General features: G+C 45.3%; 1 protein-coding gene across 1 annotated transcript in view; it reads left to right on the forward strand.

The window, feature by feature from the left end:
* Positions 1-23,501, forward strand: part of WWP2 (WW domain containing E3 ubiquitin protein ligase 2) — a 119,084-nt gene extending 95,583 nt beyond the window's left edge. The window contains exons 23-24 of the mRNA XM_068203292.1: positions 21,408-21,443; positions 23,379-23,501. Of these exons, the coding sequence (XP_068059393.1) occupies positions 21,408-21,443; positions 23,379-23,465 (123 nt within the window). The 3' untranslated portion in view covers positions 23,466-23,501. The remainder of the gene's footprint in view (positions 1-21,407; positions 21,444-23,378) is intronic.
* The last annotated feature ends 854 nt before the right edge of the window (positions 23,502-24,355 follow it).

Consider the following 24,355-nt stretch of genomic DNA (forward strand, 5'->3'; position numbering starts at 1 on the left):
CTGGAGCAGCCTGGGATAGTGGAAGGTGTCCCTGCGCAGGGCAGGGGGTGGGACTGGATGAGCTTTAAGGTCCCTTCCCACCCAAACCGTTCCATGATTCTGAGATAAGGTGTTCCTGACTAGGAAAGAGGACAGCAGTGGACACTAATGAGAAGCACCCTGGGGCTGGGAGGAGCAAGTTATGATTTAGGAACTTGCTTCTTGGCATCTGCATGGAAATATCTGTTCTGGTCATACAGGGAAGTCATGGAAAATAAAGTGACTGGTGGGTTTGGCTTGTGTGACTGATGTGCTAAAGATGATCTGCTCCTTCATTAGCAGCACTCTGATGGAGGACACCAGAGGACACTCAGGGCGAGGACAGGATTTTTAACAAGTAATTTAGAGCCTGTCTGCACTGCGGGATTAGCTGGAGGTATAACTTGAGAGCTGCCAGTAACCTGACGCTTGCGGGTGTCTGTGACTGGAGGCAGAGGGTGCCGTGCCGGAGAGAGGCCGGAGCTGCTGCTGGTCATGCCGTGGGGCTGCGCTGGCTCCTCTCAACATGCCGGGCAGCTCCGGCAGTTCCAGCTCGCTGCTAACACTGGGAGCTGCTTGGGAGGAGCTAGAGTAAGTGTAGATGGCTTCAGCCGACAGTGGAGTGAGGGCAACCCCACCGAGAGCTGAGACACCCGATGGAACTCAAAAATCCACACAGACCGTTGGGAGACAGCACATAGCAGCTCGCAGTTAAATCCTTTTCTTTTTTTTTTCCTTGAAAAAAATTCTTTCCACAGTAGCAGACTTGCAGCTGTTAACTAATCCCATAACAAGTGGCATTTAGCCACACATTTTCCAAATTAAATAAGCTTGCATGTTGGACTAGTTTCATACCCTGTAATACAAATACTTTCCCTGCTGGGGAAAAAAAAAATTAAAAGAAAAATCCTCTCAGGCGTAGGAAGAGTGGGGAAGGGGAAGGTGGGTGTGCACGGCCATGTCGCTACTTGCTGTCCCTGTCAGCGCGGCGGTTCCGCGCAGAGCACCGCGCTCGCTGGAGGATCTGATGGGTTATCAAGGACTGCTCATGCTTAAATTATTAGTTAAGGCTGTGACATTAAAGAATTGTTATTTGGTCATGGTCTCATGGCTGTGTTTTGCCAGGAGGTGTTTGGAAATTCTCATCTCTGCTGTCACGTAATCTGTACTTGCCCTTTTGGTGCTTTTTTTCCTGGTCATTTGAATAATGTTTTCAGATCCTCAACTGACTCCAGGCTCGGCAGCTTTGGGCCACAAGCAATTAGCAGCACATGTTGGTAGAACTTAGGCTGGATCTATTTTGAGGGTGTTTGAGAGCACCTCCTCTACCCCCCACCTGCTTCCTGCACATTTTTAAGAATCCCATTAAAAATTTTTCAGGATCCCCATCCAAGCCAAATGCATTGTTTCCATGGAAACAATTAATGGGGAGAGCAATTTATAAGACTGATGTAAAAAAATGAGCACTTCATCAGCCCCCCTGCTGCTCTGATATACAATCTCGAGGCAGAGGCCGGGTGAGGTTTGCATAAGTGATACCCTTAAAAAAGGGGGAGACAGAGAAAGGAGCCTGGGAGTCTGCCCGTGGCACGGTGAGCGATGCCTATTGTGCTGCACAGGCATTATTAGCTCTTGGAAAGGACGAGGTCTTTCAAAATGCTTTTCCTTTAGAGAAAGGGTTTTTCCTAATCCCATCCTCTGCCACAAGATACATGGCTTGGGGTTGTGGCTGGCGATGGAGTCGTGGCTGGGGATGGCCATGGCAGCGGGGTCCCTGTGTGGGACCTGGCCTTTGATTAAAAGGCTTTCAGGAGGCCCTAGTTAGAGACTTGCTTTAAAAGTGTTCTCTTTGTTGGGTTTTTAAAATTATTATTTTATTTTGTATTCGATTTAAATATGCCACTTGAGCTTTCTCCCAGCCAATGTTTTGCATTGGTTTTATCAATATATATAAAACCTAATCAGAATTTGCTGTTTAAGATGGAGAGTGGGCAGAGCACCCACAGCAAAGGCTGTCGTTCTGGACTGGGGTCTGAGCAGGATTTCATTTGGAATTTCCTAAGGAGCTTATTTTTTGGCAAAAGCTAATAAAAAAATCCATCCTGCACAGCTTTGCTGCAGCAAAAGCAGGAATGTGTCTCTGCTCTGAAATAATGTGACAGAGATTTTAGAGCCTGCCAGAAAACATTACCTGAGAAAGGAAAACCCTTCTTGGATCTGGTTCCATATGCAATGGGCTGGGATGTGGCCGTGGGGCTGGGAGGGATGGAGCAGCTTGGGCAAGTTCAGCTCAGGGACCAGCAGTGCTGATGGTCTGTGTAAGAATGAAATGAGTAAAAATCATAATCAAGCAGGAGTTCTTTGCTCCTGTTTCCCCTGATTTCCAAGGATTTTTCCTGGCTGGGGGTGTTTTCCTGCAGAGGGCACTCGCCATCCACGAACAGCACCCGCAGCGAGGCTGCGTCCGGCAGCATTCCCTGCCAAACCCTGAGAGATGGGGAGAAAAAAATGTAAATTATGAAAGCAAATGATTCCCTGGTAGTGCACAAGGCCAGCGGGAAGAGCCCAAGATTTAAGGAGGAAAAAATCCAATGTGGGGAGCGAGAGGCTGGAGGGACGTGGGGGGCCGGGGGCTGCAGTAACGGGAATCATAAAAGGGGTGGAAAAAGGAAAGGCTGCGTGTCTGGGTTAAAATTTAATAGCAATGGAGATGAGAGAGGAAAAAGGCTTAATTAAGGCAGCATCCCAGAAAGGGAGAAGCCAGCAGAGTGGGGCAAATACAGGGAATTATTTTTGGTTTGCAGCCCCAAGCGTGGGCTGTGACAATGCCGGGAAGCAGCCTTTATTGCGTGTGCTTCTTCCATGCTTCTGTATGGGAAAGGGACACACTTACAAAGAGCTCAGCCAGGGAAGTCTCGGGATCTCTCCGTGCGAGGCTCTGAAGTACATCTCTGAGAAAGAAATACTCGGCACCCAAACGATAAAACAGTTTAGGAATTAAGTATTCTGGAGTTTGTGGAAAAAAATCTCATATTACCAACAAGCTGCCCTTGAAAACAGATTATAGAAATTGTTTAGGGTTATTTTAAACCCGGGTAGAAATGGTCTGGCACCGTCTATGCCATCACTCATCTGAGGTGGAAAAACCCCCATGGATGTGTTCCAGTAAATAGCTCTAGCATTTTATTATTTGCTTTTATTACAGCAAAGGAGCACGTAAACAAAAATATCCTCAGAGCCAGCTCTGCAAATGTAGGTCTGGATGTCATAGAAATCCATCTTCCAGAGAATTTTTAAATTGCTACATTGCTGATGAGAATTTTGAATTTATTTTTAAAGTTTCTCTTTGCTACATGTTTTAGTATTTTTTTTTCTCTGCAAATATTTTCTACTTTTCTTTAAAAAATTGATCATTTTGGAATGGAATGAGAGTTCTTTTATTTTACCAAGGATGATTTTTTACAAAACATGGTTTAACAAACATATTTGAAAGTATGATTTTTCTGAGGTATGAATTTCATGTGTTCTAAGTTACTGGTTAAAATATTACTGCTTTGAGTAAATTCCCTCCGATAGGTGTATCTGTGCTCAGTGTTACGGGGAGGATGGGTGGGAGAGTTATTGTTAATAACAAGCTGTGTTTTGGGATGTTCCAATCCATTTTTAAATGCATGGTTTGAGCTCTGTGGAGCCAAGGCAGGTGAAGAAGAAGCAACCCCAAATGGTGGGGTAGTTACTGAACAAGGGGCTTGTGGAGTGGGGTTGTCAGATTTCTGTAGGAACCTCGGGCAGACGGAAAGCCGATCCCATCTCCCCACTGGAATAACCCGGCTGGTTTGGCAAACACAAATTATGAACACTTCCAAATCCCAAACAGAAATCAGTGCTCAGAACGGTGCAGTTCCTTGTCAGTCGAAAAGACTCGGAATTTTATTTCAGTAGGTTTTACCTGTGGACTTAAGGAGGTGACTCAACCCGTTCGGAATTAGGATAATGTTACTGGGGCTCCTGCCTTTACAGTAATGTGACTGTTCTAGATATGGGTGTCCTGTTCACAGGTTTAGGACTCAGCCTTAAGAATTGCTACAAGTTAAAAGCAGGCACAGAATATTTCAGTCTCATTGTACCTTTTCTGAGCAAAATTAAATTGTTTTAACTAATTTTGGTTTTAGTTGTGATTTGACAATAAAATCTGTGCCTGCTGGCTTGACCTCCACTTGTCTTTTAATATTTAAAATTGTGAATGAAAAGGAGTGTGGCTGCTTGTAATTTCATGGTATTTCTTCATTCCCTAGTGAAAAAATACAGGTGAACAGGGAAGTAAAAAGGACTTTCTTTTTATTCCCAAATATACTAATTACTAGGGAGCAATTTTTGTGTGAAAAACGTGATTGTTCATCATTTTTCTGTGGATGTGGGATTTCCTGAATGACAGGAGAAACAGCACCATGTGCCTGTTTTTGATAGATCTGCTGCAGAATCTCATAATTTATAAATTGCTTCCCCATAAACAAATTATGTCTCTATTTGTATGTTTTGCCAAATATATTTGTTTTTATCCTAATGTGTGTTTCATACCTGTATATTGATAGGTAAGTGCACAAATAGCTGTAAGGACTGACTCCTAAATAATCTCACAAAGGAAAATATATGTGAATTCCAGTTGCTATTTTCTCAGGGATGCAGAATAAACCCAGAATTGAAATCTGCAATCCCTCCTTCCTGAATAGATCCATGTGAGCAGCCTGGCCGCTGGAGGAAGTGGCTGGCCCCAGACAGTGGCCCTGGGGTGTCCTGCAGTGCCACTGCCCAGCCCAGGAGCTGCCTCTTGGCTTTCACCTGACCCTTCCTATTATCTCCCTTCCATGTTACATTCCCTCTTGTACAGATATTCCCATTCATAAAATCTTTTCCTGATTGTGGCGGCGAGGGCTGGGGTGTATCAGGAATAAATAAGATCCCGAGCAGCAGCTATTCGTCAAAGCCCTCATTTCCTGGAGTTCTGCCCTGATCCCTCTTGCATGCATCGCATTAGAGGGCAAAATCTCTTCTTATTTATTTTATACTTTCTTCTGTCGTTTATTAAACATCAGAGTGCTGCGGGTGTGCTCAGCCCCGGGCTCAGGCAGTCCCGCCTGGCAGTGCTTCCCGCTGTGGGAACACGCGGCCAGGGCCGAATCCTGAGGGCCGTGCTTATGGCGAGATCAAAAATCTGTTGAAACTCGCCCAGTCCTTTCCTGTCTCATGCCAGGAGCTGCCCTCACTCCCGGTAAAGCTGTGGGGTACGGGGAGCTGCCTGGGAGTCCCTGTCCCCTTGGGATGGGAACCACGGGCACAGTCCGTGCTGGAAAACGGCCCCTTAGGCACCGGCTCAGCCAGCGCGCTCACACACAGCGTGTGTGCCGTACTGGGACTCATGGAAAGATATTGGGACTAATTCATAACGGTGGCATGAAAGTAGTAGTTCCCTTCCCCTCTTTGCTCCATCCCATTTCAACAGGGCTTGTGTGGATTATTATTGTTTGGTTGGAATTTTTTAAATTAAAAAAAACCCCAACAAAACCATATGCAGCTAATTTTATTTATTTTTAATTTTTTATTCTGGGTTCACATTCTAATCTTCCGGAATATTATTTGCTAATATTTTCTGCTTTTCCCTCTGTCTTTCTCCCTCCTTTATCTCCCATTTCCCTCTCACCCTGCTCACTGGATGGGTTGCATTTTCTCCCGGAGCTGAAGCCGTTGCTCCCTGTGCATCAGGAGGAAAGGATTAGCTGTACTTCTCTCAGACCTGAGGCATTACTGTTTCTTCCCCATACTCAGCATCCAATTGTCTGGCTCTATCTGGGTCCTAAATCCATCCTGAATTGGTTTCCTAGCTGGCAGATTTGTGTGTTCCATCTTGTTTTGGGACCTGGCTTTGATCTGAATATCTTAAATAATTTTCTATTTTTCCAAGGAGAAGTTTTATTACATGCAGACAATCTGTATATGACTAGCGAAAATGAGAAGATAAAGGGTTGATTGAAAACATGTCAAATGCTGGTTTTTGCCAACAACCCCGGGTTTGATTGTGGAGGGAGCAGTGACAAACCCTCGTGTTGGGAATGGATGGGCTGGCGTTGGCCTCTGGGAGAGAAATGGTTAAATTATGCACTCGCTGGAGTATGAAGGCAGTTCTTCTTTGCTGACAGATAGTTTGACCAGTGTCAGGTTATCCCGATGCGTTCAGCATACCTTCATTGCATCATAAATAAAACAGACAAATTACTTTTTTTTTTTTTCCTCCTAGGGTGGAATAAGCAGGAGGAAGGGGAGGGATAGGGATTGGGACAGATGGGGGTTCGGGGGGGGTGAAGAATTAGAAGGAAAAGAAAAAAGAGAGAGATCTTTGCAGACACTCTATGAATCTCTGCTTGGCAGCTGAGAACAATGAGAAAAGCAAGCAATTACCTCGAATCCTTCCCCTTATCCAGACATAGGAAATATATTCCTGCCTGAGCCTTTTTTCTCCTCTCACCCTCCCTCCCTCTCTCCCTCCCTCCCTCCCTTGCCCTCCCTCTCTCCCTCTCTCCCTCTCTCTTTCCCCCTTGTATATCTAATTTAATTCTTCAAGGCATGGCAGATGTAACAAAGAAAGGAGGGTCTGTGTGGATGGGGCACTTCCCAGCGCAGGACGAAGCCGTCCTCCATGGCAAACGTCCTTTTCCATTCCCTGCCCTGGCAGACTCCTGCGCCCTCAGCAGCAGCATCCATGAAAAAGGAGCAGAAAGGTATTTTATAGCTCTGGCTCTTTTACAGATTCCTCCCAAATCCAGTAGTGTGAATACTCAATCCTACTGGCTGGGCGCAGGAAGCCAATGTGTTCTTTATCTCCAGAAATCCATCCCAGAGGAAGGATTTGCTCAGAGGGGCAAAAGGAGCCTTTTCCCCCCTTTTCCCTCAGCCCCAGTTTTCAGTGGTCTTTTTACCAGCAGCTGTCTTATTCTCCCAACATTTAAATTATTTCTTGAATCTTTTTCATCCCCTTTTTTTCCAAAGCAGCATTAGCAAGTGTTTCCTGAGGTTGCTGGGTCTGTAACAGTGATGTCCCTGGGGGGTCCCTGCTGCTTCCCACCTTGGCCTCCATGGGAAAAGGGGCACTGACGTGCTGGGTTACCTGGATGTGACGGTGATGAACACGTAGGACCCACGTCCCCTCGGGGCCGTGAGCCTTCCAGTTGTGAGCATGGCTGTTTGTGTATTCTAGCCTTTTAATTGCTGGTAAGCCTTTAGGTAGCAGATGTATTTTCATTTTTGAGGTAATAAATACTGCAGGTATGGTAGTGCTGATGGGATCGCTGCTTCTCTCAGTCAACCATGTGCTGTACTCAGGGCGACCCTGGCTTTGCGGTGTCATGGAATTGTCAGGAACAGTGCCCAGAAACCCCCGCCATGGCCAGCACAGTGGGTGTCTTGCTTGTCAGGGTCCCCTGGTTGCTGCTTCCCCCTTCCCACCCGGCATTTGGCTTTCAGGGGACATCCATAATTTTGCTTGTCCTGTGCTCTGTTACACATCCTTTCCTTGCACTGCTTGGAGTCACCCCAACACCTACATGTCAGGATTTAAAAGGGGACACACTGTCTGTTGCCATTGCCTTTGCTTTTAGAAGCAAACTGAAACCACTATTAGACTTTTAATAATTTAAGCTAAAAATGCCATTCCTTATGGATGTCTCTGGCTGTATTTTTACAGTCAAGGGATAGAAAGGAACATTATAGGAAATTTAAAGGAGGCTTTGGGTATTAAATCTTCACCTCTTCCAGAAGATAACGCAATTCCGTAAATCTGCGCGAGACCTTTGTTTAACCCACCCCCCGCTAGCGCGGGCAGGTTTTATAGGCGCCTGTCTCGCTGCCGCTCACAGCCTGTGTTTTACATAATACCCTTCAGCATCACTGATATTAACCTTGATGGCATTATTATTGCTATTTACAGTTCATATGCTGGGAATGGTAAACTTGAATGGGATTAATGAAATAAATTAAGTGATGGAAATATTAATGCTATTAACAATCAGTAACAATAGTTGACAGCATAGGAAAAAGAATAACCTGCCATTAACCAAGCAGGGTAGGATCTTTCTCGCATCAGCATAAAGGTATCTGACACTTCATTTTGATAAACCCCAGATTAATTTTCTTTCAAGAAACAACTTCTCCAGGGTCTTCATGCTTCTGTGTTTCAAAACTGAGCTCCTGGCACGTTTCCCATGTCACCTTTCCGATGACCAAGAACCCAAGGGCAGGAGCTCGGTGATGAGGACGGGCCCCGTGGGCTCTGTCCAACACCGCTGAACTTCACCTTGGTTTAGTCCCACAGGGATTCTGGGCTTCATGAATCTGCTGCAACACGTTCTCTGTGTCTCTTTTCCAGCAAAAAAAAGACTCCCTGCTGCTGGGGTGAATTTACAGCTGGAAGAGCCATTGGTGATGCACAACTGGTTCTTTCTATTGTGCTGTTTCCATTTGAAAAACGAGATTCATCCAGCTGGAGGGTTACTAGGCTCCTGGACTGTTGGGAGGTGCTGGATGTCATTTTGGGTTGATGCGGTACTGCAAGGGGATCTCTCCTCTCCATCCCCACCACACTGGCTTGGGAACAGGAGAAGGTGACTTTATCAGGCCTGCAAGAGGTGGGATGGCTCCTGGGCTGTGTAGGGCTTGCTGTGATTTTACCAAAGCCCTGGAGAACAGAAATACCGGTCTGGCTTCCTTTGTGTTCCTCATGGGAGGTTTATCCTAAGCCAGAGCCCAGGTTTATCAGATGTGACCATGTTTCAGCACACAGTGCCTTCGTGCATTGTTGCTTGTGGGGTAGATGCTGAGGCTCTGGAAAATTCCCCGCTGGTAAGGTGAACAAAGGTTGGAGAGAAAAAAGCGTCGCTAATTTTTTCCCCTTCCAAATGTGTCTTGCCAATCCTTCCCAGCTGCCTTCTCACACTAGGGAAGAAACTAAGCCCATAAATAAACCAGGGCAGGACACCTGGAAAGAATAAAGTGCCCTTCTCAGCCTTGCAGGGGAGGACGACTTGGTGTCTGCGGGCTGGGACACTGAGGCGGTGTGGGAAGGGAGCCAAACTCGGGGCTGGGCAGTGTAGGGTCTCTTGGGAAACACCGTCGTGCTCTGCCATAACAATTTGTCAGCTACAGCTTGGCTTTTAGTGTTACTGGTAGTGGTCTTCTGCTGAAGCTCAGTATGACGAGCACTTGCCACTGTTCTGGTAACGCTGGCTTTAGTCTGGGTGGAGGCTGAAGTCTGTTTCTTAGGATAACACCGAATTTCAACCCCTTAAAGGCTTCAGCTCTGGGAGCTGCTCAGGTCAGGATTGGCAGGTTGCTTCCAAGTAAACAGGGCCATATGGCGATGAGACAGTCTAGTTGGAGTGTTTGACTCTTTTCTGTCACATCTTGGATTATTTCGTGTCCAAATTTCAGTGTGTGTGATTTTGTCTATGAGGAGGAAAAGAATTCCTTCTAATAACCCCATTTTACTTTCTGGTGGCAAAAATGCTCAAGCACCTGAGATACTCCCTAGACAACTCCTTCAGTAGAAATGGTCTTCTACTTATTCTCAAACCCCCAGTTTTAGGAGGGCCTGAAAAGGAATAGTGGACTTTGGTGCAGGGACGTGAAATATGGCCAGAAAAGCCCATTGTTTCACCAACAGCCTTATCTCTGATGCGCTCCCAGCCACTGTCAGAACCTGAGACTTTCCGGAGCACATCAGACCTGTACGTTCATTATCCATGCAGGGCACAGATAAATGAATATACACGCTTTTCCTCCGGCTCTGGAAAATGCCTCGCCAAGCCCTGGCCAATGTCAGGAGGGGCCTGTGCCAGAAATGTGGGGACAGCACGTGCCTGGTGCAGGTTCTTTCACCGGCACCTCGGAGAGCCTCTGGCATGTCCTGCATTACAGACACATTTCTCTGCAAGATGTGTTTCTTATTCTACACGCTGTCCCACCTCTGCCTCTCTGTTGCTGACCACTGAGGCATTTCCCCTGGGCTGTGTCCTCTTCCATGTGTTGCCTCCCTCTTCTCTCTGCCATGCTGGGGTCTGTGTTCGGTGTTGCCGCTCGGTGCCCTGACAGAATGGGAGGGAAAGGAAATGGGAGACACTGTGCTCATCTGAACTGAAGCTGCTGCAGGCAGAAAACCAAATTCAACAAATATGGAACCCCATAAATGATTGTATTTCAAAATGACAGGTCTAAGGGCTGATGAATTGCAATCCCAGTTTAACACCAAAATGTGGGTGCACTTCTGGAGACAGGCAGCTCCTTTGGCCTTGGAGTTACACAGTTCTTGAGATATTTTAAAAATTCCTCTTTTTAATTGCTTTCAGCCTTAATCATCCATTAGCCATTGCTTAGGTCCCATCAGTCCATGAACCAATATTCTGGGTTATTTGGGGAAGAATCCTATTTTCTGTTCCTTCTGCTGAAGGTAAAATGGCTGCAGTGTGCTTTAAGATGGAGCCTCACTTTTGGAGGGATAGATATGGAATTAGCAAACATAAATTGTATTCAAAATAGCAATTTCTGCTTTATCTCACTGCACGCTGCTTTCCTCCCCGTCCTCCTCTCCATCCCTCTGTCCCAGCCCCTTTCCAGAGCAGAGCAAGTAGTCATTATGGGGAGAGTTTTTTATCCACTGGTTTAACTTGCATGTTCCCGCAGCAGGGCTGCGAGTTAAGGTTACAGCACACTGGGTTTTCTCACGCTTTTCCTCGGAAGTCTTGTAAAATAGCCTGAGAGAACTGACAGCAGGATAAGACCTGGCATAAAGTTGGGAATAATCTTTTTGAATGCTACAAAAAAAAAATACCAAAATGCAATTTACTTTCCTGTTTTTAGCTTTGCATCCTTCAGGATGCACACGTTTCTAAGCACCTTCGGTTCCTATTTATTTTAGTGCTCCCTATCTCCTAAGAGCAATTCAACATCTGAAAGCTTTGGATCCAAAAGGGGTTTGTAGGAATAATGCCAGACCCGGGGGGGGGGGGGGGTCAGGGGATCAAAGAGAGGGGGGTTAATGTTGGCTGCCTGTGCCTAAATCTGTTTTTCCACCTGAAACCAATAACATTGTGGTGATAGGGATTCTGTAGGTACTAATTATTCTTCTCCTTATTCCTGATTCTAGTCCAGGTTGGGCTGGCATTAGGTGTAATTGTTTTTATTAGAGAATAATACTGGAAGCAACCATTTATAAACTCACTAAAGCTGTAGAAACATTTACTCTCAAAGTTTTGTGAAGCTTTTTATGATTTCTGTGCATATTGTGGTTAATATTTCCAATTAAGCTATCACACGTGCCGCATATATTATGTAATTATACTGGAAGAGCAACTCAGAAATTACAAGACAAGGACACAACAAAAAGTTAATTAAAAATGTGAAAGCCTTAAGAGGCAGAGAGAACAACAAATTTCAGGAAATTAATAGTCTAGATTAAAAATTATTCAGTGCCTTCACTCTAATGGGAGCCCATTTTAATATTCAGCATTCCCTGTCAATATTGGAAGTTTAAATCCTGAAATGTGAATTTCCACGCTTTTGTGACATTGGCTCACAATCTTAACGTCCTTTTAATGTACTTTTTGTTGTGTAAATCTGTGTAAGTACCATCAGTCATCAAACCTGACATGTGCCTGTGTGCGGCAGCCCCAACCTGCATCTATTAGGGCTTTTTGTGTTTGTGCAGTAGAACCTGCTTAGACAAATTCTACTGAAGGCACAAACCTGCTAAAGGAATAAATTTGTTTTCCCCTGAAACAATAGACCTGCATCAAAGGAACATCCAGGGAAACAATAAGCCATTGCAAAAGATAAATTTCTTTCCTGCAGCAAGGCAAAATGTACCAAGGATCTGACCTGTTGAAGAGGTGAAGCTGTGGGCTTATCAGGGCAGTGGGCAAACCCCATTATAATATAGACCATCATTTAAATTATTCAAAAATTATCAAAAAGGAATCCAGCCAACACCTCGTGCTTTTCATGTGGTACTGTGGTTTGAGGTGTTTTGAGAAAACGCAAGGAAACCATGAATGAGAACATTCCTCCCACCTGAGCTTCAGCGTGAAGCTGAACTTCCTGCTCAACAACAAGCTGGCAGCCACATGGCCCTTTATTTAAATGTATTCAAATTTAAACCACGATTTTCCCATGTCCACAAATAAACAACAGGAATAGAGCAAGGTTTTGAGGAGAGTGGGGCCAGCACAGTCAGCTGTGGGCGTCTGTTTTTCCTGACCCCAGGATGATGCTTGCTGAGCTGTGGTGCCCTGAGTGCTTTTAGCTCAGGCTGTGGCCCTGGCTGGGGCTGCAGGAGAGCCTTTCAGAGGCCACCAGCTGGGCAGAGGTATCTTCCAGCCACGCAGCTGAGAGGATGGGGCTGAAAGACCATGCTGGAAAACTTGTCACACAGCAGGCATCTGCAGCCATGGGGGAGGACGGGAGGGGAAGGAGAAGGGAAGAGGCCCAGGGTTTTCTGCTGCCATGACAATATCTTTTTGCAATTTTTTATTTTAAAGATGGGACGGGTGAGGTCTTCACTGTCCATGGAGAGGTCTCTGGAAAGTGCCAGGGAAAAGCTTTATGAAGGTCTTTCCTCAATATATTGTCAAATATCTTTCCAAGTGTGTCTGTGGGGAGGGGTGAATGGCACGAGGTGCACAAAGAAAGGGAGAGTCACCCCACACACCTGGTGCCTCTCCAGTCCTGCTGGAAGGCCAGAGGTGTCCTGGCAGGTTGCTGGACTGGGTCCTTTGACACGGTGCTTTTGAGGATTGCCCAGCTGACACCTGGGCAGGGAAACCCTGGATGAGGATGGACGTGGTGAGTCCGTCCCTGTGAGCACCCGGCAGCACCAACCTGGAATTGAATGAATGCATATTCTTGTCTGGATTTGAAGTACATTATTTACCTACCTGACGCAGTCGAGCTCTAAGAGTACTTTTAGGGGTGTCTGCTCTGTACTTGGCACTCGAAGCTGGAGTTTTGGCCGAATTCCGTCCATAAGTAGATTCATTGCTGTCATTTGGATTTGTGGTGGCAGCATTTGCCCATTATTGTGTTATTTTAATTCCCTCAAGAATCTAATGAAAATTAAGTGAAAAAATAAGGCTTTCTGTATTCTATTTTCAAAATGATGGATTGATAGAAGGACAGGCGACTTTGACTTGTAGGCTGAAGATTTTATGCATATATACATAACAGATATGGAGACAGAATTTTTCCCTTATGGCAATGGAATGGTTTTGATAGTCTCCATTAAAATAGATTTGAAAATACCATTTGTTTTATGTTTAAACCTTAAATTAAATTTTTCAATAATAAAGTATGCTTATTATAACCCAATTCTATCAATCACCAAAATGAACAGCATATTGGTGGGTTCAAGGAAGTAAATAAATGTGTTATTTTACTGCATGTCAGTAAGGTTTATTGGGCAGAATTCTTCTCTCTGAACTGGTGGGTTAGAGGTTTAAGCATCACACCAAGGACTTGCAGTGATGCAGAGTGCTGACCCTGCCTCTCAGGGCCTTGGGCAGAGGCTGGCAGCTCAGACAAGGCATAAAAGTGTGCTGCTCTCTGTCCAAGCTGTTCCCATGGTTGCTTTGAGAAAGCACCTTCAGAGGTGTGGTGTTGGGAGAGCCACGTGATGTGCTGTGTTCTGCAAGGATGTTATTTGAGTTGTTGCTATGGATCTTCCAACTGCTGTGTTTATCTGGGGTCATTGTGATTGTTAAACTGATTATTTTAATACGTGCTTGGAGACATGCTGAATGAGAAAATAGTTTTAGACAAAATTTGGTTCTCAGCTGGAAGCAGGTGTGGGCATGGGGAGAATCTCTCTCCTTGGTCACCGCTCAGGGCTTTGCAAAATCTTTCCTTTGCGCAGTGCAGTTATTGCCTATGGAGAAGGTGTGTCAGGGCTGTAGGACAGGGACCTTGGACTGAACACGTACGCTTGGGTGGGCGTGGACATTTCCGGGTGCTGGGCTGTAACCTTCCATGTCCCAGGGATCCCCTCCAGCATCAAAGCAGCTCTAGGAAAGAGGCACAGGCACTGTTGTACACCTGTGTTTCTATGGTTGGTGCTCTACCAGGTGCATGTCGTGTTTTCCTTCATGTCCCAGATGTTTATGGAGCACAGAGAATGCCCAGAGCTGGCTGCAGCTGCTGGGTGCAGGTGTGGGATGGGAAACATCCCTCTGTTGTGTCCTGCAGTCCCACACTTGCTCTGCACACGGAGTCTTGCTGACCTTACCCAGCTTGGCCTGCCCTGCGTATCCTGGTGGCTCTGGACACACGGCTCCTGGCATGGAGCATCCCTGTGCCAGCGTCAGTGTGCTCGTGGCTCATGGGCAGGGCTGCAGTCATGGAACACCCCTCCCCATGACTCGGAGCTGGGAGCTGTGCTCCTGTCTTCTGTTCCACTGGGCCCCCTGAGTGCTCCCTGAGAGGAGACCTGAATAAATCACATTACAGTAGCCTGAAGAAGAGGTCACAAATCTTTTTGAAGAGGAAAAAAGCCACTTCTGGCCACTGCTGAAACATGAACTTCCACATGTATCCTGTTAGAAAAAATGAATTCCATGTTGGGAAACTTATCGACATGTTTGGGCATAGCTCATAGACAGGGAGAGCTACTAACACTCCGGTGACACTTTCCAGATGTTCTCCCTTCAGTAATTATCCATCTGCTCCAGGCTGGCTTGCTGCTCCCCGGACATCCTGGGCAGGCGGGATGACAGCCGCTGAAGGCCACTGACAGGTTTGGCAGAGGTGGAAATATTCTGGCAAGTTGAATAAATTCTGAGTATTCTGGGTTATCCATCACTAATGTGGCTCAAAAGAAAGATCAGGGATGGAGTTCAGAACTCGCCTCTTGTTGAGACACAGTGAGGACATCATCCCTCCACCCTCTGCTGGGGAAAGCAGACTCTCCTGCCCGGGTTGTGTTTTTCCAGTCCCCACTGATCACCACGTGGAGTGTGCACACCATGGTAACAGCTGTTAGAGGTGTTGATGTAGCAGATCATCAACTACCGTGAGCATCATGGAGAGAAAAATTACTATGACAGGTTGAAGTCTGTTCCTAAATTACTGGAAAGCATGAGAAGGTGAGAGGTGCTCCGCACCAGTTGTTTTCGCAGAGCAGGTTGTTCCCAGCTCATGGGGGTTGATTGAAGACCTCCAGCCTGCATTGCCAGGCCCTTCTCCCTCCAGCACCCTAGGGGTCTGTCCCACTGCCAGCCCACCCAGCCAGCACATTCACAGGGCTCCAGTCACCGCCGCCTCTAGGGACAAGCAGAAAGTTACATAAGTATTTTTCCCCAAAAGACGAACTAGAAGAAAGATGTGTTTCTGCAATGACAGGTGAAATCTCTTCGTACAGGTACTTTGGAGATGAAATGCACAAAGTGGAGCTCACACGGGTCTTCTGTTTTACAGAACGTGCAAAAGCTCCGCAAGCTGTAGCAAAGCCACCGAAGGGCTTGCCTTGCTTGTGTGAGCAGCACTGAGGAAAAGGGGTTATCAGTTCAAACCAAACAAGATAATTGCTGATCTGGGTTGGCAGTTCTGGCCCTCTCCCCAATTTTTTGTCCCTTGGGGAGTAAAAGAACTGAGAAGAACAGAACTTAGTAAAAAAAAAAAAAAAAAAAAAAAAAAAAAAAAAAGACGAGATTCACAAGATTCAGATTAACTGAAAACCTTCAGATCAGGAATATTCATCAAACATGAAATTTTTGGTGTGCAAAATTCTTTAGATTACTGTAATTGGGTTTTGCTGTTTGTGACTTGAGACTTATGATGTCATTTCATGTTTATCTGTGAAGGGACCTGGGTATAACATCATGTGAACATGACCAAGTGTGATGGAATGCCAAAAGCTAAAGAGAAACAGATGAGTTCTGGGCTGGATACCTGCTTTACCCTCATATCTAATAAGGAGAAAACTGGGACATGGAAACAGGGTGAACAGTAAGAAGAGAAAAAAATTTGGCACGTCCTTTGTTGAAATTCAATCCTCCCCCTCCCTAGAATGCCCAGAAACCATCTGCAAACTTTTCAATCATTTTTTAGGATACAGTGAATTTTATCATAATTTTGTCAACCAAAACCATATGTGCTTTTTCTATTGACAACATAGACTAACAAAATCATATTTGTTCAGACCACAAGGCAGGTAATAAATAACTGTGGACACACTTCTACAACCTAATGGTTTTTTTGTTGTTTTTTTTTTTTTTTAAGGTATTGAATATAACCTAAAAATTTAATTTGGGAGGTAAAGTAAACTTCTGAAGAGAAAACCATCTGAGAGAAAGCTTGTGGCTCAATAACTTTCACCTTCCTGTTAGACCGATTTTAGCTCAGTGTCCTGAGGCCATAACAAAAGGAACTCTTCTCCTGCCTGCCCATAGCCTTCCAGGATTATCCGTGCACGTGGTTGTCCATGCACACAGTTAGGCATACATGTGGTTATCCATGTAGAGTTATCCATGCACACAGTTATCCATGCACAGTTATCCACGTACAGTTATCCATGCACACGGTTATCCATGCACACAGTTATCCATGCACACAGTTATCCATGCACAGTTATCCATGTACAGTTATCCATGCACAGTTATCCACGTACAGTTATCCATGCACATGGTTACCCATGCACACGGTTATCCGTGCACACAGTTATCCATGTACAGTTATCCATGTACAGTTATCCATGCACATGGTTATCCATGCACATGGTTATCCATGTAGAGTTATCCATGTACAGTTATCCATGCACAGTTATCCATGTACAGTTATCCATGCACACAGTTATCCATGCACCGTTATCCATGCACAGTTATCCATGTACAGTTATCCATGTACACAGTTATCCATGCCCACAGTTATCCATGCACCGTTATCCATGCACACAGTTATCCATGCACACAGTTATCCATGTACAGTTATCCATGTACAGTTATCCATGTACAGTTATCCATGCACACAGTTATCCATGCCCACAGTTATCCATGCACCGTTATCCATGCACACAGTTATCCATGCACAGTTATCCATGTACAGTTATCCATGTACAGTTATCCATGTACAGTTATCCATGCACACAGTTATCCATGTACAGTTATCCATGCACACAGTTATCCATGCACAGTTATCCATGTACAGTTATCCATGTACAGTTATCCATGCACACAGTTATCCATGTACAGTTATCCATGTACAGTTATCCATGCACACAGTTATCCATGCACAGTTATCCATGTACAGTTATCCATGTACAGTTATCCATGCACACAGTTATCCATGCACAGTTATCCATGTACAGTTATCCATGTACAGTTATCCATGCACACAGTTATCCATGTACAGTTATCCATGTACAGTTATCCATGCACACAGTTATCCATGTACAGTCATCCATGCACACAGTTATCCATGCACCGTTATCCATGCACAGTCATCCATGCACACAGTTATCCATGTACAGTTATCCATGCACATGGTTATCCATGCACATGGTTATCCATGTACAGTTATCCATGTACAGTTATCCATGCACACAGTTATCCATGCACACAGTTATCCATGTAGAGTTATCCATGCACTGTTATCCATGTACAGTTATCCATGTACAGTTATCCATGCACAGTTATCCATGCACACAGTTATCCATGCACAGTCATCTATGCACATGACTATCCATGTACAGTTATCCATGCACACAGTTATCCATGCACACAGTTATCCATGTAGAGTTATCCATGCACTGTTATCCTTGTACAGTTATCCATGTACAGTTATCCATGTACAGTTATCCATGCACACAGTTATCCATGCACACAGTTATCCATGTAGAGTTATCCATGCACTGTTATCCATGTACAGTTATCCATGTACAGTTATCCATGCACAGTTATCCATGCACACAGTTATCCATGCACAGTCATCTATGCACATGACTATCCATGTACAGTTATCCATGCCCACAGTTATCCATGCACAGTTATCCATGCACAGTCATCCATGCACACAGTTATCCATGCACAGTCATCCATGCACACAGTCATCCATGCACACAGTTATCCATGCACAGTTATCCATGCACACAGTTATCCATGCACAGTCATCTATGCACATGACTATCCATGTACAATTATCCATGTACAGTTATCCATGTACAGTTATCCATGCACACAGATTTCCATGCACAGTTATCCATGCACACAGTTATCCATGCACACAGTTATCCATGTAGAGTTATCTATGCACTGTTATCTATGTACAGTTATCCATGTACAGTTATCCATGCACAGTTATCCATGCACAGTTATCCATGCACACAGTTATCCATGCACATGGTTATCCATGTACAGTTATCCATGCACACAGTTATCCATGCACAGTCATCTATGCACATGACTATCCATGTACAGTTATCCATGCACAGTTATCCATGCACACAGTTATCCATGCACACGGTTATCCATGTACAGTTATCCATGCACGTGGTTATCTGTGTGCATGCAGGCTGCCGGTCCCAGTCCCAGCATGTTCCCTTTGTACTTTGGCACCGTTTTGGTCGGCTGTATGTTCATTGTTCTGAGAAGTTTGGACCTGTGAGGTAAAAGACAAAATGGGAATTACGGTAATTCAGGATGTGCTTCCTCCTAATACACCAACCATGAAATATCTCTCCTCACTGATGTTAGACAGGTTTGTCTTTCAGGTTTGACCAAATACTGCCAAAATCATGCAAAAATTCTTCCCTGTGAGGGTGGGGAGGCCCTGGCACAGGTTGCCCAGAGGAGCTGTGGCTGCCCCATCCCTGGAAGCATCTAAGGCCAGGTTGGTTGGGGCTTGGAGCAACCTGGGATAGCGGAAGGTGTCCCTGCCCATGGCAGGGGTGGAATGAAATGGGCTTTAAGGTCTCTTCCCTCCTAAACCATTCTGGGATTCTGTGATTCTATGAAAAACCTTTACTCTAGAGCATCAGAATAGTCCTGCCCCCGGTTGGCTTTGCTGACAAGCAACATTTGCTCATTCTCTGGGTCTAAAAAATGCAAAAAACAGGATTTCAAGGAGCCTAAAGCACTTTAGAATAGTCAGCCCTTTTTGTGGAGTGGGCTCAGCTTCTAATCACCGAACTCCAGCAGGGAATATGACACAGATGTGTTAATACCAGTTAGTCACTGGAAGAAATTCCCAAAAAAGCTGGTGAACTCTTTGTCTCAGGCTGTCTATAACTTGGATAGGGTGAGAAACCTGCCACCCAAACTTGCTTGATGGGTGCTTTAGCAAGAGTTTGAGCATAAAGAATGAGCATTATTACAGTGGCTTGCACTGACATTTGGATCAAATGAATTAAAGAAGACACATCAGTGAACTGCTGTGTAGACAAACACATGGTTTGAATGTGATTCCATATATTACATTATTAAGCACGCAGTTGTCATGGTGCTAGCAGTGATAAACAGCCATAGGCTTTTATGGCAGTGCTTCATTAAGATTCACTTGGGGATGTGGTTGGATCTCCATCGCTTGGCTTGGAGCTCTCCTCACTCTATCTGTTTTAGTGCAGTGCCTCCTCACTCCTCGTCCTTAACCACAGCATTGGGCTCTGCCGGGTTGTTTTCATTCTTTCTCCAGAACAATGAGATGAACAGAAAGCCAGAAACCTTGGGCTGAAGAATTTACCCATAAAGCGCTGCTTATCTGTTGTAATAATACCCCAAGACTTCAGCTGTGTTGTGGCCTAGGGGTTCACCTCGAACCTTTCCAAGCTAAAGGACTCAGTGGAGGGAGAAGGAAAATCATACAGTTTGTCAGCAATGATGATAAAATAATTGATAGGCTTTGCAGGTCATTAAAGCCTTTCTTCTAAGTTCTTGATGATCATAACAAATAATCAATTAAAGCCTTCTGAGATTAGCAAGCATTATTATCCCTGTTTTATGGATTAGGGGACTGAGGTACAAGGAGATTAAATCCTCAGCCCTGTATCTTCCACTCAGATCAGGGTCCTCCTGTCCCAAAACCTTGGACACCCGTAGACTTGCCAGCATGCAACAAATGTAGAACTGGATGGTCTTGAGGGACTGGATTGCTCTCTTCCAGCCTTGATGATTCAGTGACATCGCAAGAGCAGCTCCTGGGCACTTGTGAGGATGACACATGGGAGACAGTTGTTGGGCAGCCGAGCTGTTTGGAGTCTGTTCCTTTATCTGTTAGTTACCACCTTCATCAAGGTCAAGCAGGACCCATCGGGTCACTGGAGCCACCACTGTGGAGGGGCTTCGGTCCCAGCTGTGAAATTCTCTGGCCTTGAGAGTGTGACTGCTCAGGAGTCTTGGGAATGGTCTGACTGAGAAGTTTCCTGAACAGAGACCACAAAACCTACAAGCAGAGGAGGTGAAATGTCCCACCAGAATTAGTGATTAGTAACTGGCTTCACCTCTCTTAAATCTTGAGACCTGGTGTAGCCATTAAGGAAACCAGGCTCTCCCTGGGAGTGCCTGGGAGGTCCCTTCACTGAGCAGAAGGTGTGCATACCACCTTTCAGCAGGGACCTCTTGAGCTGTGGCTGATGCTGGGAAGGTCAGAGCTGGGCTTGCCTCCCATCCTACCCCAAAGTGTCAGCCCAGGGACAGCGGTTGGAAGAGGCTTGGTGGTGGTGATAGGGGATGGTGTGGAGTGTGTTTGAGAGGCTTGGAGTCCAAAAGTGGGTATCCCCTCCGGCTGCAGGGCAGCTGAGGTGGCCAGGTGTTGGGTGTGAATGTGTGTGCTGAGGTGGTGAGAGACAAGTCACCTGTGTGCCCTTGCCCTCTCCTGCTGTCACCAGTGACAGATGTTGCGCTGTGCTCGCAGCCGTCCTTGTCTGCCTCTGCATCTCTGGGGCTGGCTCGGGGGTGCCACCACCCCTCTGAAGGGCTCAGCTGGGACCTGAGAGCCCCGCCAGGCCCCTCACCCCGAGGACCTTGTGGTGCCCATGCATCCCCTGCCTTGAGCTGTGCATCCAACTGGAAACCCTCTCACCTCCTGGGCTCCCCCAAACCATGGGTGGGCCCAACGTTCAACCGCCTGCACAGCTGCTCCAGGGACCGAACCTGCTGATTGAACTTTTCACCACACAAGGGCTCGTTCAATACGTGCTTTAGTAGCAAATCCAGGAGATTTAGGGGAAACGTGGCAACTGCTGGACTTGGGAAAGGTGCATTGGAAATACCCAAAGGGTTTAGATTCCAAATGCAGTAGAAATGAGGGCTTGAATGTTTTTTTCTCTTCCAACAGATGCTCTGTTTTCCATCGCTTTTGCTGTTTTCTAGCAGAAGTTCTGCCTCCTCCTGTATGTGGAAATGAAGGTCCGTGCTTGCCCTTTTCCTGAAATACAGGCCGTTTTCTTAGAAATCCTCAGTTTTCAAGACAAAGCACCTGTGCCCAGGTTTCCTTTCAGGCAAATGGCAAGGGAGAACACAGAGTCTGTTTTGCAGTGAAAATTAGACTATTTTTATCTCTGAAGAGCTCTCGTTAACACCTAATTTCTAGGTAAAGGAGCCCCTTGTTTTTCCTTCCTTTCTGAACACTGAATGAGGGGTATTTCATAACTCTGTTCTGTAATGTGATCAAACCTGCAGGATCCACAACTCCTTTCATAACTCACCATGCCGATTGCTTTGTCTGGGTTATAAATTCAAGCTGTTGCCACCAGCCTCCTTTTTTCTCTTCAATATTTTAATATTACATCTAATATTTAACAAGCATAGAAACGATGAAAATGCTGTGGTATGTGTGACATAGGACTGTGAATTGGGTTGAGGCTGCTAAAAATCCTTGTTTTTTGCAGAGGTTGCTGTTGCTTTTCTGTTGGTTTGTTTTTAAACCAAACCAGAAACCACTCCAAGAGCGCTAAAGGATATCTAAGAGGCAAAATGCTTCACAGGTCTGGGTGCTAATAAACACAAGAACCCTGTTCTCAATACACTTTAAAGAAAAACAAGATTAGAGTTTCTTTCACAGCTGCCTCAGTTTGGAGGCCAGAGTTTTTTAAAAAAAAGCACCTTCTGCCTTCCAAAACCAGAAGGGAATTCCATTGGGGCAGCTCCTCCGTGCGAGCAGGGTGAGGGCCAGGAAGGGAAGCTGAGTTGAAGAAAGTGCTACTTAAAGTAAATGCTAATGATTTAAAATGTTATTCCTTCTGTGCTTTTAGAGACAAGGGGAAAAAAGTAAAAAAAAAAAAAAAAAAAAAGAGTAATAAAGGCTTCCAGCCTGTACCTCATCTCCAGTCACTCCTGTGAAATTCCCAAGAGAGCATCCAGGCTCCCCTCTCCCCCTCTTTAAAAATGGTGGACCTGGAACCACTTACAAGAGAGGCTTAATAAGAGGCAAATGTGTTTTATATTTTGTATCTTGTTAAGTGAAAAAAGATGGATTCTCACAAGTAGTCTCCTGGTGCAGATTTGAGTGGTCTGTGCATGCAAATGTTGTGATGCTTCGGCTGCCAGCATCCCGCTCCAGTCCCCCTTGGCCACTTAAAATCCCACCCCCAGAGCGAGCTGAGATGAAATTGCTTCATTTGTACAATGGATCTGCAGATCTGTGGAGCTTGTTTCTATCTGATTTGCTGATAATTTACTCCTCATTTGATTTTTTTTCCTTTTCTTTTCCCCCCACCTCAGAAAGGAAACAGTGTCTCAGCTCACATCTCTTCCCTAAGGAGGGAGGAATTGTTTCACTGGGCTGAGAGGATGATTGAAAGCAACCAAAAAATATTAAAAAATACCTACACAAAGATGAAACATTTTTTAGAGGACAAGAAAACCCCTTTACATCTGGAAACTGATAGTAAAATTTTAATTTAAGCTCCTAATTGCTGAAGAATCTGCTAGAAAAAATCCACGGTGTCTTTGTGAAGGTGTGTGTTGAACAGCGAGACATGTTCCCCCTCAGATAATAATTTTTATGACCTTTTGGTGGAAGACAGTGCTGTGCTCACTGTCGGCTTTCACTAGTCAGTGGTGAGGAAACGCCTTCTATTTGTCTTTGATCCAGAGATCTGGATTGCTAAACCTGATGGCCACAATTAAAGACAGTCCCGCTGCAAACCTGACCTCTGCCTGCTCTCAACTTCATGTAAACTTTTCAATATGGATGTAATTTCGTATTAAATTACCCGTGCTTTATTGCTTTTTAGCACAGTGCTGTCCTGTTGCCTTTGAAAAATCTAAAGAGTAACAAAAAAGAAAACTTGCAGTGCATCTGCTCAATTATGTAATTATAGACTTTTTTCCTGCATTTAGGAGCCTTTGTGGGTGCGTTGTGTGTTGGAAAGCTGTGATACTTGTGGTGGATTGGTTTGCTGCGTCCTTGGAGCACATCCAGAATAAAACCTGGAGCTGCAGTTGAGGGTTTGCTGTCCTGAAGAGCTTGTGCTGACATGTGTCCTGTTTTCAGGGCAGCCCAATGGGCTGTAAGGTTTTTCCTCCAAACCCTAAACACGACATTAGCCCATCATGTTCACTCTGTGGTCACGTGGATGAGGACTAAAACTCAGCTTTAGGAGATGGTGGGAATCACATGAAATGATTGGAAGGGACTAGGAGGCATCAACTGAGCCCCTACCACTTGTGAAAAGAAAAAAAGAAGTGGAATTTAGTGGCCAGGAGACTCTGGGCTGCTCCTGTGTTAGTGCTGGTGCCCCCAGTGAGCTCCTCCCTTGCCACACAACCAGTCAGGCACTAAAGTGGATAAATAACCAGATACCAAAACATGTCACCCAAGGGAGGTAAATGTGATTTATTAGAGACTTATAATATAAAATTGTAAGGTTAAAAATAATTCAAAATTAATCTAACAGGTGCACTAATAAAGGAAGAGTTAAAGGTGTTTGCAGCCTAATCTGGTTGTGGCTGTTGTCTTCTCTGGCGTTGCCTCACTTTAATCCTCTTCTCCTTTAAACGTAAATGCAGCTTTACCCAACTATTCATTTATTTATTTATTGGGGCTAAAAATTGCATTCATTGGGAAAAAACACACACTGCATGGAATTCTAGCAACTGATGCAAAAACGGGACTGCTGACCATCAGGCAACTGGTGGGAGTAGGTTTTACCTCTTGCCTGGCTTTTCTTGTGTATTTCTCAGTAAAGCTCTGACTGAATTCTAGTGCAAAGACACTTGTCCAAGTGTCCCATCCCCGTGGATGCATGTGGTTCCCCCTCCCACAGCGTGTTTCCGAGCAGTGACCGTGGTGTGGGGTCAGGGCTGAGGCTGCTGTT

Source organism: Anomalospiza imberbis, chromosome 12 (assembly GCF_031753505.1).
Source record: "Anomalospiza imberbis isolate Cuckoo-Finch-1a 21T00152 chromosome 12, ASM3175350v1, whole genome shotgun sequence".
Lineage (NCBI taxonomy): Eukaryota > Metazoa > Chordata > Aves > Passeriformes > Viduidae > Anomalospiza > Anomalospiza imberbis.